The sequence below is a fragment of the Eptatretus burgeri genome, chromosome 1 (genome assembly GCF_056783735.1).
Source record: "Eptatretus burgeri isolate ZD-2024b chromosome 1, Ebu_testis_v1, whole genome shotgun sequence".
NCBI lineage: Eukaryota > Metazoa > Chordata > Myxini > Myxiniformes > Myxinidae > Eptatretus > Eptatretus burgeri.
In genome coordinates, this window is record NC_140961.1 from 40,598,113 (window position 1) to 40,614,768 (window position 16,656).

General features: G+C 41.3%; 2 protein-coding genes across 5 annotated transcripts in view; both read right to left on the reverse strand.

Annotated features, from left to right (window-relative positions):
- The window catches only part of LOC147034318 (uncharacterized), a 58,484-nt gene extending 47,769 nt beyond the window's left edge, over positions 1 to 10,715 (reverse strand). Inside the window, exons 1-4 of the mRNA XM_085880646.1 lie at positions 10,534 to 10,715; positions 1,536 to 1,619; positions 338 to 382; positions 66 to 227 (exon numbers count right to left, since the gene is read on the reverse strand). Of these exons, the coding sequence (XP_085736772.1) occupies positions 66 to 227; positions 338 to 382; positions 1,536 to 1,619; positions 10,534 to 10,563 (321 nt within the window). The 5' untranslated portion in view covers positions 10,564 to 10,715. The remainder of the gene's footprint in view (positions 1 to 65; positions 228 to 337; positions 383 to 1,535; positions 1,620 to 10,533) is intronic.
- A 1,227-nt stretch (positions 10,716 to 11,942) lies between these two features.
- The window catches only part of HIKESHI (heat shock protein nuclear import factor hikeshi), a 47,735-nt gene continuing 43,021 nt past the window's right edge, over positions 11,943 to 16,656 (reverse strand). For all 4 annotated transcript variants that reach the window (XR_015058024.1, XR_015058019.1, XM_085880695.1 and 1 more), the window contains one exon: positions 11,943 to 12,565. Coding sequence is in view for 2 of the 4 variants with exons in the window: in XM_085880695.1 (XP_085736821.1) it covers positions 12,479 to 12,565 (87 nt within the window). In the remaining 2 variants the exon portion in view is untranslated. The remainder of the gene's footprint in view (positions 12,566 to 16,656) is intronic.

A 16,656-nucleotide genomic window follows, 5' to 3' on the forward strand; every position in this document is an offset into this window, starting at 1 on the left:
ATAAAGCACAGCTCCATTTCCTTGAACGGAATTGAAGAGGGAGCAATTGAAAGTTTAAGCCATGCCTTGTCATCGCTTGGACACTTGTACAAGTTATGGAACGTGGCAGAGACGTTCTTGGCAAAGCGAGGCCCAAACACGTCACGTTCGGCTCCAAACTGGTGTCGGGACTGCCGCACGATGGAGTCGATGACGTACAAACCAGGGACTTTGTACTCCGGCCGACACTGAGTGGGACACCGATTTAAAAAAAAAAAAAGTTGAGAGTGCAGCGTCCTCTTTAACATGCTAATCCACAGTGCTGGGTTAAGTACCTGAACAGAAAAAACAGCCTCACCTTTAGGATAAACTTTTCGACGCTTTGCACCACGTGCTTGTACAACTGAATAAAAGCAAAAAGCAAGTTATTAATTAGAATGCAGAGATGCAGAATAGGTGTGCACCACAATCGACTCGATCAAACATGGAGTTACAAAATCCGGACCAGCCTAACCCATGCAATTCCAGTCACACCGAACTGCGAGAAGTATGATTTTACATAATTGCAGTGCCCCTTCTATCCTGACGGGATGATGCAAAGATGATGCACTTACCTTTCAGCTATTCAATTTGGAATGGCTTGTTCGCCCAATGATTTTTTTTTAAAAATAAAGAAATTATTTTTTTTTTTTTTTTTAAACCGTCCGACTGGTGCTTTGCAACTAGGACGTAGCCTCACAAAGTGTGTCGTCCCACGGATGGACATTAAGACAGGTATCCCATCGGCTAGCATTCGCTCGTGGATGCGAAATATCCTACGGTGTCTTCCGATGTAGAGCAGGTGAGTCATCGCCACCACAACAGGCAAATTACAGATTCTTACCTTCACTGACAGGGGACGATGCATCCGATTTTAAACTGCATTACCTAGAAATTGTGCAAACCTGCAGCCGCATAACGCTCAAGAGGGCCCCTTTTCCTTGTGTATTAATCTTCTTCATACGAACGTTTACTCACCATGGTTCACTTCACCAACTTATGGTATCGACTCATAAACAAGGTGCACATCCGCTTGCTTATCACGGCACCTCCAATACGATGACTGGTGTTTCAACCACCTTGTGACAACTTTCGTCACAAAACTAATTTAAGTTTTGTGAACCACGACTCCCACTGACTACCGGTGGCAGAACCCAATAACCCAATGGATGGATTCGATGGATTCCCGTGATAACATGCAACTTCCGTGACTCTTCGGGCTCATCCATACCTCCATAATCTCAGTGTGATGTGTGTGTGTGCAAATTACGAACAGTCCGTAAAGGTAGGCAGGTCTGCAATTACAACACAATTACTAAAATAGAACAAAAACACAATTGAGGTTTATGACAGGTCTATTGGCCGCTGCTTTGTTGGTTTAAGAGGCACAGTTTTATCCACCACTAATTAAGGACAAACTCCGATTAGGTACAATACCATAAATGCTGTGCTGGAAAACTGCATGGCATCATTTTTCCACCAACTTGCCTCATCTTAAAAACACCAGTGGCTCTCACCTTGATGGCCTTGATAGCAGCCTTGGTAAGCTGCGTCATCTTGGCTCTGGAGATGGGTGGCTTACACTCGTAAAGAGAGTTAAGCTGTAAAACAAGGACATCATGGTTACAAACAAGGACCACTGTTACAGTGGAGACCTTCCCAAGGTATGGCTGCAGTGCTGCATCTTTGCAATTCCACAAAACTTTGCAACAATCAAAAGTATTTACATTTTAGTGGGGTGAAAAACATGAAGTGTCCGACAGACTTTGTGAAAAGCAATATTTGGCCATTTTCTACGAATTTGGGGTCTGAGGAGCAGATTTAGCTTTATGTGCCAATTCTCATCCCTCTGCACTGCTACCCTTCCCCACCCCTTGAAGGGGGAACATGTAGGTGCCAAGCCTGTCTGACACAAATCAGCTATTTATCATCGATTAATGCTTATTTTGGTGTTAGATGAAAATCTATCTGGTCCACAACAATTTTATAACACATTCACTTCAGGTATACCCACAGATACGTCCCCGTGAGAACCCCATCCACACCATCTCATCATCCCACCACCAAATTGGAAGAAGAAGAAGACAAGTAAAACTTTGCAGAATGAAGGTTTGCTGCAGATTGTAAGTTTTCCTCAGCATTAAATCACACAAAATTAATGATGAAGTATTAAATCTCCGCACATGTACACACACACGTCAGAGGTGCAGAACCGTCTCTCAAGTCCAATTAACGATCTCGGTGAAGGATGTGCAATACACTTGCCTTTAAAATTGCAATCAAAAGATGGTTACAAACGTCCCACTCATTGCGATTCTGATCACAAGAACGATTCACGTCAGCAGTTGCAATCGCAGAGCAGGTTAGCCGAAGCATGCCCAATTGTTATAAAATTATTGCACACGTTGATCAATTGTGAACGTGCAGCTGCAGAAACTTAAAACACTTTATTAAACGACTCAAGTGCAACTTCTTTCAACTGCAGCACAAGGCTGTGGGGTGGCATCTTTGGCCACCGATTTCACACAGCCCTCTGCTGGTTAAGGCAGGAATTTGAAATTTGCTCATGGTGCTGGTGATAGCTCGTCTACTCTTTCCAAAGGACACCGTGGTATCTTTAACATCCACCAATGAATGATGGCAGCTGGGACTAAAAAGTGCGCCGACAATCCCGTAATAAACGGAAGCCATAATCGAGACTCAATGAAGGGCGACTCCGCACACACAACAAGTTGAGCGTAAGCCCTTTATCAAACTAAAATACGTACTTTGGTGTCTGTCTGCCTGTGTCTGTCTATGACGGGGATAAATTTGGTCTTGATTTATCCAATCTCCACCAAACGTAATCACATGATGGAGGTTGTCGCGACTTAATCCCCCCCACCCCCTTCCCAATGGAGTTTTCCGCCTTGGGTGAAATCCGTGTTAAGATAGCTTATCGTGGCATTTTTCCAAGGCTGCTTCTAATAACAAAAGTAATAATACTAATGATAATAGCATAGCATTGTGATTACAAAACAATATTAATACTAATAATAAGCCCCCCTCCCCAAGGGTTTTTTTGCCTCCTTGGACAAACACGGTGTTAATTTGTATAAATAGCTTATCGTGGTGTTTCGTGGGGCACCCCGACCAGAGTAAAAATATTACAAACCATAAACACGTATGATTACCTTTTGAAACAGTTGAGACTGGTGTTTAACATTAAACTGAAAGGGAGGAAATCCAGTGTGTTCGGTTATCAAGCAGCTTGTCAGCGCTTGCCAATGCAGCCGTTCCTGATCAACAGTTTTGAATGGAGTGCTTGCTTGAATGCTTAAGCCACTTGGGCAAGCACTCTCCAAGAAACTTGGTAACGGAACACACCCCCGATGTTCTTGAGACCCGAGTAGATTAAGAAAATTATTATTATTTTTTACAATTTGGCACATCTATTTTAAATGTGCAATTTATCAACCCGATTTATTGTGCAAATCTGTGCGCATGAAACGGTTTCTTATGAACACCTTAAAATGGATGATATAGATTATGGTAGATCTAAGAGCAGACAAACACACACACACACACACAAAGGAACGGACGTGGCGAACTTGGACATCATCCACAATCCACATTGAGGTGAAAAATAATCAACTTATGGTTAAATTAAACTTTAAAATGTTATGGTTAAATTTGACAACTCTGTCGAACCGTGCCCAAGACTACTCAGGTCTTGGTTGAGCATATAGGCCTTGCGTACTGACCAGGGCCTCAATTATCCAGCTCAAACTGTGCCGAAGGTCAACTGGACGTGCTATTTGAACCTGTGGTCTGAGGAGTGCTGCTGCGAACGGTATCTTGAAACACCATTTGTTGGTGACATAAATGCTGCACAAAATCTGTACATCCTTCATTTGCGATGGTGAAGTTGGACAGCTTTATTCTAATTTAATTATTGATTTTAAAAAAAGAAGTTTTTAACTGCGGCGTTACTGGGATAATTCGTATAAGCATTCTGTTAGATCTATAAGCCTGGTGTTGGCTTAGTGGTTAGGGTGGCGACTTGGGATCCCAGGGTCCTGAGTTCAATCCCCGTTGGCTGCTGAATTAACACCAGGGGGTTGACTCAGCCTGTCATCCTTCTGAGGTCGGCGAAGTGAGTACCAGTGTACTGGTCCCGGTGTATGCCCCGGTTAGAATAGGTGTACCATATCCCTGTGAGTCGTAAGAGGCGACCAGGGTTGGCGTCAGGAAGGGCATCCGGCCATAAAACATTGCCTCAAGAAAAAGCCTAACCCCTGCACAGCAGGGAAAAATGGCTGTAAAAACGGTCATTTTATTTTATATTTTATTCTGTTAGATCTGAAAATTAACAATCTATATTAAAGTAGATCTTCGTGCAGACTTCTTGAGTTTTCCGTAACTGGGAGACGAAATACCAGAAGCGCGGCTGGGCCACATCAAAGTTGGACACAAAGATGCGCATGCGATACAGTGGTGAATACAAAACATGGCAAGACAGGCAAGCCACGACCTACGTATACGTTCGATTCACAGAACATGCACCAACTTCACTCGGCCGGTATTTTGGAACACGTCAATTGCATTTCAACCGGCCAAGTGGCCTACGGTGGCGATGCACCGGCACCTCATTTGGCAAACATCTCGGGTTTTGTGAATATGGATCACAAGTAAACCACAGTTATTGATACACGTGGCAATGGACGTCGTTCGTCTCAAAGCAAAAGACTGCTTTTACAGTTCATTAACACCATCCTGGCTTTTCTAATGAACATACTGTAAACGCAGGGGTTTAAACAATTTTCTTTGGTCGGTTCTCCAATGGGTACCAGCAGAAATGGTCTGATACTCACGAAAAAAAAAAATAATAATAATAATAATAATAATAATCAACTTCGAGCAAGCTCGTCTGCTTTCCGAAGTCCCAATCCGAGTGTGAAAGCGCCGCTCAGCTTTGTGTGCATCGCACTCTGCAAGCGTTCTCTCAGAACGTCCGCTCCAGACGAGACACTCACAAGCCACTCTTATTTTGTTCTGGATGATCCTGACTCTTATTCCTCCTTGCTCGTGCATTTTCCTTTGATACATTTTGTTATAAAAACTTACAATATAACTCATAAATGATAATGTTATCATTTATAAACTTCATTTTGTGGACTTAAATTTTGAAATCACAGTATCATCATGAAAGAAATTTCCCTCCACCAGCTGAGTCAACCTCTTCTTCCTCTTCGCTCACATTCTCCTCAGATCTATTGTTTTTTTTTCTTCATCAAATAAGTTTGAATACAATTTATCAATTAAAATGTTATCTAACATACAAAGCTCTTTCTAACCACTGACTGGCTGACTGATATTAAAGACCGGTGCCCTCCGGGTGAGGCAGAAAGCTGAAATTTTGCGTGCTGATGGACATCGAGGCCGGTACAACGGAAAGAAATCACAGAATCGTCAGGCATCCATCTATAAAAATATAAATAAATGAAAAAAAAATGAAAAATGAATGCAGATGAGTGACCCAAGGCAATGGGGAAGCACGGTAATTTTGTGCGCCGACGGACGTCGAAGCCGATACACCGGTGAAAAAAAAAGAAAAAAGTCACACAACCATCGGAAAGCATCCATAAATGAAAATATAAATAAATGAAAAAATAAAAATTAACCCCGGTTGGGGATGACGGTCATCTCTGTTTTGACCGTATCACATCGACGATTTTTCCAACTTTAAAGACACGTGACTCGATAACCAGGACGAATTTCAAAAAACCAGCCTGACCAAATTTAGATATTGTTCCATATTATCAGAATCCGAAGAAATTTTGAAGATCGGATCACAAACGGTGGAGGAGATAGATTTTGAAAATGGATGATTTCGCAACTTTGGAGTGGCCTTGACCTTGACCATCAATCGTGTCAAAAGTCATACCGTCGTGCATCACTCATAGACCCCTACCTACATACCAAGTTTCATCAAGATCGGGCGAATTTTTTTTGACCGCATCACATCGACGATTTTTCCAACTTTGAAGACACCTGACTCGATAACCAGGACGAATTTCAAAAAACTGGCCCCACCAAATTTAGATATTGTTCCATATTATCAGAATCCGAAGGAATTTTGAAGATCGGATCACAAACGGTGGAGGAAATAGATTTTGAAAATGGACGATTTCGCAACTTTGGAGTGACCTTGACGTTGACCTTCAATAGGGTCAAAGGTCATACCACCATGCATCCCTCATCGACATCGACACACATACCCAATATCAAGAAAATCGGAAGAAAAAAATGGGGACGGACGTACGTAAGGACATCGAGACTGGTTTTATGAGGTCATCTCTGACGAGATGACCTAAAAATGGTTCGTATGCTTACAAATTGTGTAAGCACAAGCCACTAGAAATTTACAAACTTAATTTTGTACACTTAAATTTAGAAATCATAGGATGCCAATTACCAGAATTATCACAGAAGAATCTTATCTACCGACACCAGCTGAGGAAACCTTCCATCAAAAGCCTCTGTGGTGCGAGCATGCGTTTTGAGATTTCTTAACATCTTTGAAGTACGCATTATAAGTTTTTTTTTTAACTGTACACGAGTACCTGAGTACCAGTTACGTGAACCCCTGTGTATACGCCAGGATAGACACTTCATATGGTCCAGCAATAGAGTTGGCACAAGGCTGCGTTGGCTTTTCGAAAAGTAAATGACCAGTTTTGCGTTTCTTGAACCAGGAAGCATGTTATACACAGTAAACACCCAGCGCATTGAAATGTGGTTTGAATTATTGATTTTTCAGTGGATTTCAATGGTCCCATCAATCAGACGTTCAAGTTATCAATTAAAAGAGACATCATTCCACACGGATACATGCACAATGCATATCAACAGCTCCGTGAGACAAGAACCCAAGTGAGATGGAACAGCTCCTACCAACCAGTAGAAAAACTAGAACGGCACTTGGTAGAGCGCACACCTCTGCCAGGATGAACAGTTTGCATTTTGTTTCCCACCAATAGGCCGGATGGAGATCCAGACCTTAACCAAAATCTAATCGGTTTGTTCTAGTCACCTAACTCATCTTACTCGTTCACAACTTTTTAAGATGTCATGCTATATATAGTTTTTGGCACTATCTCTCAACAGTGAAGAATCACAAAAAAATTATAGTAGCCAGATCTGGATCCGGATCTTCACCAAAATCGAATCAGTTGGTCCTTGCCACACATCCAACTTGTCCACCAAATTTCATCTGAATATGTCCACAATTTTTTGAGATATCCTGCTCACATACAAACAAACCGACAGACAGACAGACCAGGGGTGAAAACATCACCTCCGTCCACCTTTGGTGGACCCATTCATTTTAACGATGTAAAGAGCCACATTAAACGAATGGGTCTTTTCAAAGCATTTTGCTCAGGATGCATGTTCAAATGCAATCAAATGAGAAGAAGAAACGACTTTAAAGAGGAATGACAACTCTTGAATTGAAAACACATCTCCAACGTTCTGGTCCGATAAGGCCACCCACCGGCGTTGTTCTGGTACCGTTCAAAAGGTTGCTCACAATTGGGAGGACCATCTGAACCGCAAGACATCCAAGAGTACATGCGACAGACATTTTACTCAAATGGAAAATTGGGTTGCATTATACACTCTTCGTAACTCGTTCCTTTTCTTCTTACTCCAGTGCATGTGGCAATAAATAAATAAATCAAAGAGGAGAGCGGCGAATCCCAAGGTGACATTGCAAATGAAATAGAGTTCAGCCTTTTCAATCAGAATGATGACAAAGTGATTCTTCATTTTTTTTTTTTTTTTAAAAGGACAATCTCTGCAAGAAAACACCATAAGCTGGGCAGATAGCATTAGTTGTGCAACCGAATCACTCATTCTTCCAAATCCAAATCCATTGGGACCATACTCTGTGCAGAGCGGCGGTGCAGCTTTTGCAGTCTCCTGGGCTATTGGGCACAATCCTGGACGGGTCGCCACTCCGACACAGGATACTCGAATGGCTCAATCATCCCAGCAAGCTGGTACTCAATTTGCCGACCTAGGAAGGATGACAAATTGAGTCAACCCCACCTGGTATCAATTCAACAGCCAAGGGGGATTTGAACTCAGGACCCTGGGATCCCAAGCCCACCACCATAACCAATAAGCCAATGCCAGGCATACCCATTCGTGTCAAAGGCAAAATAGCTGCCCCATGGCACACTGTTCGAACAGTTGCATCACTACACCTCCAGAGGATGTCTGTGTGGACCAAGTTGATAATCACTTTGATGCCTCATGTCGACGAATGCATAACCCGTAAGTGGTGCTCAGACAACGTATTTGTCAAGTCGACGGCGATTCTCCAAAACGTCCTTCAAGACCTGGACACTTGCAGTCCTGGAATTCAAACCCCATCGGGGTCATTCCATGTCAAATCATCAAAGAATCTGCCGTCATCTCTCAGATTTTGGGAAAACTTTGGGAACCAATTGGGAGCCATGAAAAACGGCAAGAACTCAAATATTTTTGCTAACAGCCTCTTGATTAGCGAGATACAGACTAACGAACTTTGGACTAATTAGCACGACGTCGCGAATTCAAATGGCCATATCTCTAAAAGTATAACACCTAGAGAGCTGGTTTTGGTGTCATTTTAAAGGTATTTTCATGCCCTATGAATTTGTCTGGACAACATTTTCCTACCTCCAACAACAAAAAAAGTTATCACAAAATATAAACTTCAATCGTGAATCCCCAAAAAAATGTATCCTTCAAATTTCCTCAAATTCATCCCAGAGGTACCTTATGATGTCAAGAAGCTTCCACATAAATTTTGTGATGGGCACTCCAATAGTTTCTGAGATATGAGCAATAATGTACGTGTACGTATGGCATATAGGTTCGAAAATCAGCATTTGTAATGTATTATACAATCATTCTAACCCAGCCATGACAGGGAACACAGGGAACGACCATCAATTGCTTTGAAGTATCATATACTTTCATTTTCAACTGGGCCTGAGGGGAAGAAACAAGTGCTGCTGTTGCTGCATTGAAGAGGAAATTGAAAGCCAAAGTCAGGTTAGTGAACACTGTGTACTTGAACTCACTTATTGATTGTATAATACATTACAAATGCTGATTTTCGAACCTATATGCCATACGTACATGTACATTATTGCTCATATCTCAGAAACTATTGGAGTGCCCATCACAAAATTTATGTGGAAGCTTCTTGACATCATAAGGTACCTCTGGGATGAATTTGAGGAAATTTGAAGGATACATTTTTTTGGGGATTCACGATTGAAGTTTATATTTTGTGATAACTTTTTTGTGGTTGGAGGTAGGAAAATGTTGCCCAGACAAATTCATAGGGCATGAAAATACCTTTAAAATGACACCAAAACCAGCTCTCTAGGTGTTATACTTTTAGAGATATGGCCATTTGAATTCGCGACGTCGTGCTAATTAGTCCAAAGTTCGTTAGTCTGTATCTCACTAATTAAGAGGCTGTTAGCAAAAATATTTGAGTTCTCGCCGTTTTTCATGGCTCCCAATTGGTTCCCAAAGTTTTACAAAATTCTGAGAGATGACGGCAGATTCTTTGATGATTTGACATGGAATGACCCATTGTTGTTTTAGTTGGGAGAGAGACAGAGAGAGAAAGAGAGACAGAGAGACAGAGAGACATATACAGAAAGACACAGAGGGACAGAGAGACAGAGAGACACACAGTGACAGAGATAGATATACACAGAGAGACAGAGAGACGTCCTCATGACAGATGGGGAACAAAAGAGAGAAATGGGCGCAAAACAAAGAAACAGTCCGTGGAGGGAGGAAATAAATAAATAAATAAATAAATAAATAAATAAATAAATAAATAAATAAATAACGATTTCGGATGCAATTCCCGAATTCCTTATCATTTTATCCCCTTCTTGTTCGCCGTTCGTAAAAACTCCCTGTGCCCGACCACGTGACATGAGCCAGCACTTCCAAGGTTTGGCATTTTTGTTTCAGATCGATCCGGTCGGAGCCCGTCATCATGACCGTCCACCCAGTACTAGGCCCCTGAGCAGCGTGTGTGTGTGTGTGTGTGTGTGTGTGTGTGTGTGTGTGTGTGTGTGTGTGTGTGTGTGTGTGTGTGTGTGTGTGAGTGCAAGCCGTGCCCATTCATCCCAGAACAAGGTTCCACAACACGATTTTTATTATTATTTTATTTTACCGCGCGCCACCTCTCAAACAAACCACAAGGCTTCTCTCCTGCTAGTCTATCCAAGTCATCCACCTTGACCGTCCTCCTTTAATAATCATTCTCGTCGACTCGTTCAAAAAAGGGGGGCTCTCGCTGGATATTCTCAATCCGCTTGTTTTTCATCTCCATACATCATCTTATTTTGGGAATATCCTTTGCTCAAAGCGCGCGACAAGGCCCTTTTCAGGCTGCAGCGCCAACGCGTGATGCCGAGGGGGGAGGAGGAGAGGGGGAACTCGGGCACAAACCTCTCGGTTGAAGGACTTTACGGCCTCCATCGCAGGCGCGACTGTCGTTGGGCGCGCGGTCTCAAAGTTGGACGACTGCGAATGATGCGACGACCGGCCGCGGCCTAACGCGTCAAAGCGACCTCGGATGGAGCGTAGAACATGGCGCTCACCAATCCCCTGCTCCGATTGGTCAACGTACCGGAAGTACATGAATGATGGACGCCGTCGCCGTCGTGCCTCCGAAAAAAAAAAAAACTCGACATTCCTTTTGCGAGACTCGCGCGATCGCTCGTTTTGCTCTCACTCGAGTCCGAGATACGTTTCCCGTCGGTCCGTACGATGATAATAAAAATGGAGACGTTGTCCGATGCCTCATCATTGAGGATTTATTTACACCACCTTTGCGGCCAACCTGCTACACCACAATGATCGCAACCCAATGTGGACGGATTGCACCAATAGTGAGGGGAATTAGCTCCATCGTGGGGCAATATCGTTACACGCCGGACAAAAGTGCCAAATTTTTTTTTGTGGCTACCTATGGACACACTTAATAAAGAAATCCCACGCTCCAAAAAATCTGACCATATTTTCATGTGATTATGGGTCAAAATCCAAGATGGCGGCCGAATTTATTTTTTTTTAATCGATAAATAATAATAACTTCGCTAATATTGGTCGTAAAAATATGTGTAAACTATCTATTTGTAGGAAATGATGCCCAGGGAGTCGATTGGAACCATCAGATTTGGGATTAGATCATCAGGAACTAAGATAATGGTCACATGTAGAAAAAAAACATGGGTCGCTCGATATGAAAATTGACGGTTCGCGTTACATGTTTTAATGACCTTTTTGTTGCGCTCAAATAAGTTGTGTACATGTTGACTATCATCTTTCCTATATCATGTATTTAGTTGTAGGCAAATTGATAATTTGATGGTGCATACTTCACTTTGTCTAATGCCCTCATAGAAGAATCATCTGGAAGTAATTGTATATTATCTGGAGGTTGGATAATGTTTATTTCCTTTGTTACAGGTTGTAAACAGCCCTTAATCTACTGTTCAGTGAAACATCACACCATGGACTGGACAATTGGTGTCATTTGCCAGAACAGTAGATACACTTCACCTCTTTCATGTCCAAAGAACAGACAGAACCGCAATGCTGACGACGTCTATAAGGACTTTCTTGACAATGTCAGAGAGTTCGAAGAGATAGGTGCATTGCCGGTCAATGTTGATTTTGGCGAACATGGCACCCCAGAATGTTTTGCAGAAAACAACGCTTCTTGGCATCGGGCATGCCACCAAAAGTTTAATAAAAGTAAACTTGAATGAGAGCTGAATAAAAAATGTAAACAAGACGATGAAAAAGCTCCAGGTACCAGCGCATCCCAGCGATCAAAGCGACAGTCAACAGGATCAAGCAAGGACACTTGTTTATTCTGTGATGAGAGTGGCCCCAGAAAACTACATGAATATGCAACTAAATGTGCAGAGTACAATTTAAAGTTAATGGCCACCGAAATGCAAGACAGCAAAGTACTTGCAAAAATACTATGTGGGGATCTGGTCTCAAATGAACTCAAGTACCATATACAGTGTAGAATGTCTGACAAAGTACCGAAATGACTATCGTGGTTACAGGCGACAGAATAGTCCAACAAGGGCCGACCAACGTGAGCTGAATCAACGAGCCAAAATGATCAATTCAAGAGTATTTGTTGAACTTGTAACGTACATGGAGGAATCTGCCGAGGAGGGGAAGTACCTATTCAAACTGTCAAACATACACAACATGTTTGAGAAAAGACTTGGGGACTTTGGCATTGATACCAACATCAATAAAACCCGGTTAAAAGAAAAACTCCTTAATATCACTTCTCCAAGCTCAGACGAGGTGAGCAATCTGATGGAAAAAAAACATAATCCTGGCATTCCCAGCAGGCATTCAGCAACTAATCAAAGACGCTTTCTTGTTCCATGATTATGACGAAGAAGCTCGGTTGTTTGCCAGAGTTGCCAAGAAATGTCGGGAGGAAATCCTGAAAGAAATGATAGCATTCAGTGGCGAATTCAACCCTGGATGTCAGCAGATTACACCCAGTCCAAGATTGTTAATGTCCATGCTCATCAATGGCCCAAATTTAGCAGGTTCAGTAAATGACTCCCAAGCATGCCTGACACTCACACAGCTATTGGTTCACAACTGCAAGAAGAAAGGAAATGTTGAGGCAAGACATCAGCATTACTCTCCAGACCATGAACCACCAGTACCTTTATATGTTGATTTAAACTTACATACTCAAACTAGGAGCAAGACACTAGTTGATCAAATGGCCAGCTTAGAGATAAGTGTGCCATGCAAACGTGTCATGCAACTTGAAAACGAACTTGCTGCCGCACAGTGTGAACAATATAGAAGCGATGGAGTAGTGTGTCCAAGCCAGTTGAGAAAAGGTTTGTTAACAGTAAGTGCGTTAGACGATCTTGACCATAATCTGTCTTCAACGACAGCACAGGGATCCTTTCATAGAACAGGGATTAGCATCATTCAGCAGCCAACAAAAGACCATCCTGGGAGTATACGCAGTCAACCTGTGAGCTTGGCCAACACAACTTCAAATTCATCACAAAGTCTGGTTCTTCCGGATTCGTATTCTATTGTACCTGCTGTTTACATGAAACCCACAACAACAGAAGTACCCACAATAGAACACACCACAACGTCAGGTTTTGCTGATTACATAGAGAAAGCCAACGCCCAAGAGGAACGGTGGATTCAACATGCATCTGAACTACTGCAACAGGACTTAGTGCGAGAACAATCATTGTCATGGGCTGCATATCATGCATCACGTCAGCCTCAACCAAATGAATTGCCTGCAATCACAGCCTTATTGCCACTCTTTGTAGAGAAGGATGACTCAGCTGCAATGGTCAAACACAGCATGAGCATCACACAGAGTATAACTCAATTTCTGAATCCTGGTTAGATACCAATTCTGGCATGCGACTGTCAAATCTTTGCCATGTGCAAGTACACACAGTGAAAATATTCCACCAACTAAGGTACTTAGTACTAAGGGTATTAAGCAGAATGCTTGAATTAAATAGCAAGATTGAAATTTAGTGTATACCCAATCAGTTTGTCTGATAGCAATGTATATACTACTTTGTTGCAGGAAGCACTGACTGGTACAACATGTCAAGAGAGTTATCCTTCAGGCTGGAATTTGGTCAGCAAGTCGGCAGGCCCACGTTATCATACAGTCACCTGAAGCGTTTGGATGGAGTCTACAGGCTGACCAATGGGAACCAATTTGGATGACAATACCAGAAGCTGCAAAAGCTTGCACTGAACTTATCAAATGTGGCTGTAAATCAGAGCGTGGTTGTCGCATCTGCAAATGTATCAAATCTGGGCTGAACTGTACTGACTTGTGTAGCTACAATTGTGAAAAGAACTAACTTTCTTGTGTTCATTAGTGTACATCATATAATGGTTCAGTTTTTATTAAAATGTGTATCCAGCAAAGTATGTCTCATATAACAAATGTGTCTCGCGAAACGTCAATGTTCGTTTCGAGCGACCCATATTTTTTCTACATGTGACCATTATCTTAGTTCCTGATGATCTAATCCCAAATCTGATGGTTCCAATCGACTCCCTGGGCATCATTACCTACAAATAGATAGTTTACACATTTTTATGACCAATATTAGCGAAGTTATAATTATTTATCGATTTTTAAAAATTTTCGGCTGCCATCTTGGATTTTGACCCATAATCACATGAAAATATGGTCAGATTTTTTGGAGCATGGGATTTTTTATTAAGCAAGTCCATAGGTAACCACAAAAAAATTGGCACTTTTGTCCAGCGTGTAACGATATTTTCCTTTATTCCCCTCACTACAAAGGGCGCAGCGGACAGATAAAAAAAAACATAAATAAACATTAATTGTGACGTCATACACCGTGTCTTGTCATTTGTCGGCAGAAAAAAATGTACAGAGGAATATTTACGATGTAAGTATGAAAGTTTATAAGAAGGATCAATTAATCTTGGGAATTTGCTTCATGGAATACTTTTGTTATTTTGACCAAAACATTTTTCACGAACCTAATGGAGATTTTGTCTCCAAAATAAAGTTGTACATACAGGGGGCTGCAAAAGTAGGTATACAGTAAGGATTATACCAGTATTATAATAGTGGTGCTAGGATTCATTTAATACTAGGGCAAACAGTTTGAACATTTGAGGGATTAATATGTTTATGTTATTATTGATGTTATTGTTATGTTATTAATATTGATGTTATGTTATTAATATTGATGTTATTAATATTATGTTATTAATGTTATATGTTATTATTGATGTTTATTACGTTATTGATATGTTTATTATTGGTATGTTATTATTATTGTTTATTATTGGTATGTTATTATTGATATGTTTATTATTGGTATGTTATTATTAATGTTTATTATTATGTTTATTATTGCTATGTTATTATTAATGTGTTTATTATTGGTATGTTATTATTGATATGTTCATTATGTTATTGATATGTTTGTTATTGATATGTTTATTATTGGTATGTTATTATTATGTTTATTATTATGTTATTATTGATATGTTTATTAATATGTTTATTATTGGTATGTTATTGATATGTTTATTATTGGTATGTTATTATGTTCATTATTGATATGTTTATTAATATGTTTATTATTGGTATGTTATTGATATGTTTATTATTGGTATGTTATTATTATGTTCATTATTGATATGTTTATTATTATGTTATTATTATGTTTATTATGAATACTAGTGCGGGCCCATAGGTGCGTGCCCGTAGGTGCAGCTTCGTTCCTTCACTTTCGTAAACGACGACTGGATTGGGGCATTGTTTCAATTAGATCGGACCAACCGTATCATAAATGGCCATAACTTGGGAAACACCTGGGAAACACTCAGGTCCCCAGCGTCAATTGTGACGTCATATCAAACAAAGAAGAAGAATTGTGACGCCCCTCTCTCTCGCCCCTCTCTCCCCCCTAGTCTCACCCCTCCTCTCTCGCCCCTCTCTCTCGCACCCACCTCTCCCGTCCCCCTCTCTCACCCCCTCCTCTCAAATTGTGACGCCTCCCTCTCTCCCTCCCCTCTCTCGCCCCTCTCTCTGTAAATGTATTCACATATGTCCATCAAGCACAACAAGGCAAATGTCTGGGAAACCTTGAAAAGGCACATCCGTGGGTCCCCAGCAATATTCCTGGAAAGTTTCAATCAGATCGGACCGTCAATCGTGCAAAAAATAAAAAACATAAATAAACATTAATTGTGACGTCATAACACCGTGTCTTTTCATTGGTCGACAGATAAATGGCCGTAACTTGGGAACCGCTCGTCCGATTGATATCAAACCTCGAAAAGGCACATCCGCGGGGCCCCGGCAATATTCCTGGCAAGTTTCAATCGGATCGGACCGGCGGTCGTCGAGAAACTGCGGTCGCATACAGACACACATACAGACAGACAGACACACATACAGACAGCTGGAATTATAGATGTTTATTATTATGTTACTATTGATATGTTTATTATTATGTTATTATTAATGTTTATTATTGATATGTTTATTATTGGTATGTTATTATTGATATGCTTGTATAATCAATAAAATACATTTTGTGCACACGTTTTGTTTTTCATTACTGTATACCTACTTTTCAGCCCCCTATATAGTATGTCCTTTTGGATCCAACGTACGTAATTTATCAACAATTGAAACCTCTATATGGTACTCAAGTTTAGGACGAAAAGTGCCATTGATTACCAAGAGAGCTGTCAATGTGTGCACGTGCATGTTCAATATGTTCAAACACACGAGATGATTTTTTTTTTACATGTATACAGAGCTGAGGCTCCTGAAAGGGCTAGTACTGGTACAATGAACTAGTACTGGTACAATGAACGGATCAGGATACAACAGGCCAAAAGGAACAGCAGAGAGCGAGGGCAAACACCAACAGACCAAGACAAAGGGAGACTTGGACAAACAATGGGTGTGGGGAGGAATGGGGGGGGGGGGGTGGACAAGATGGATACAGAAGGAAACTCTCAGGAGGG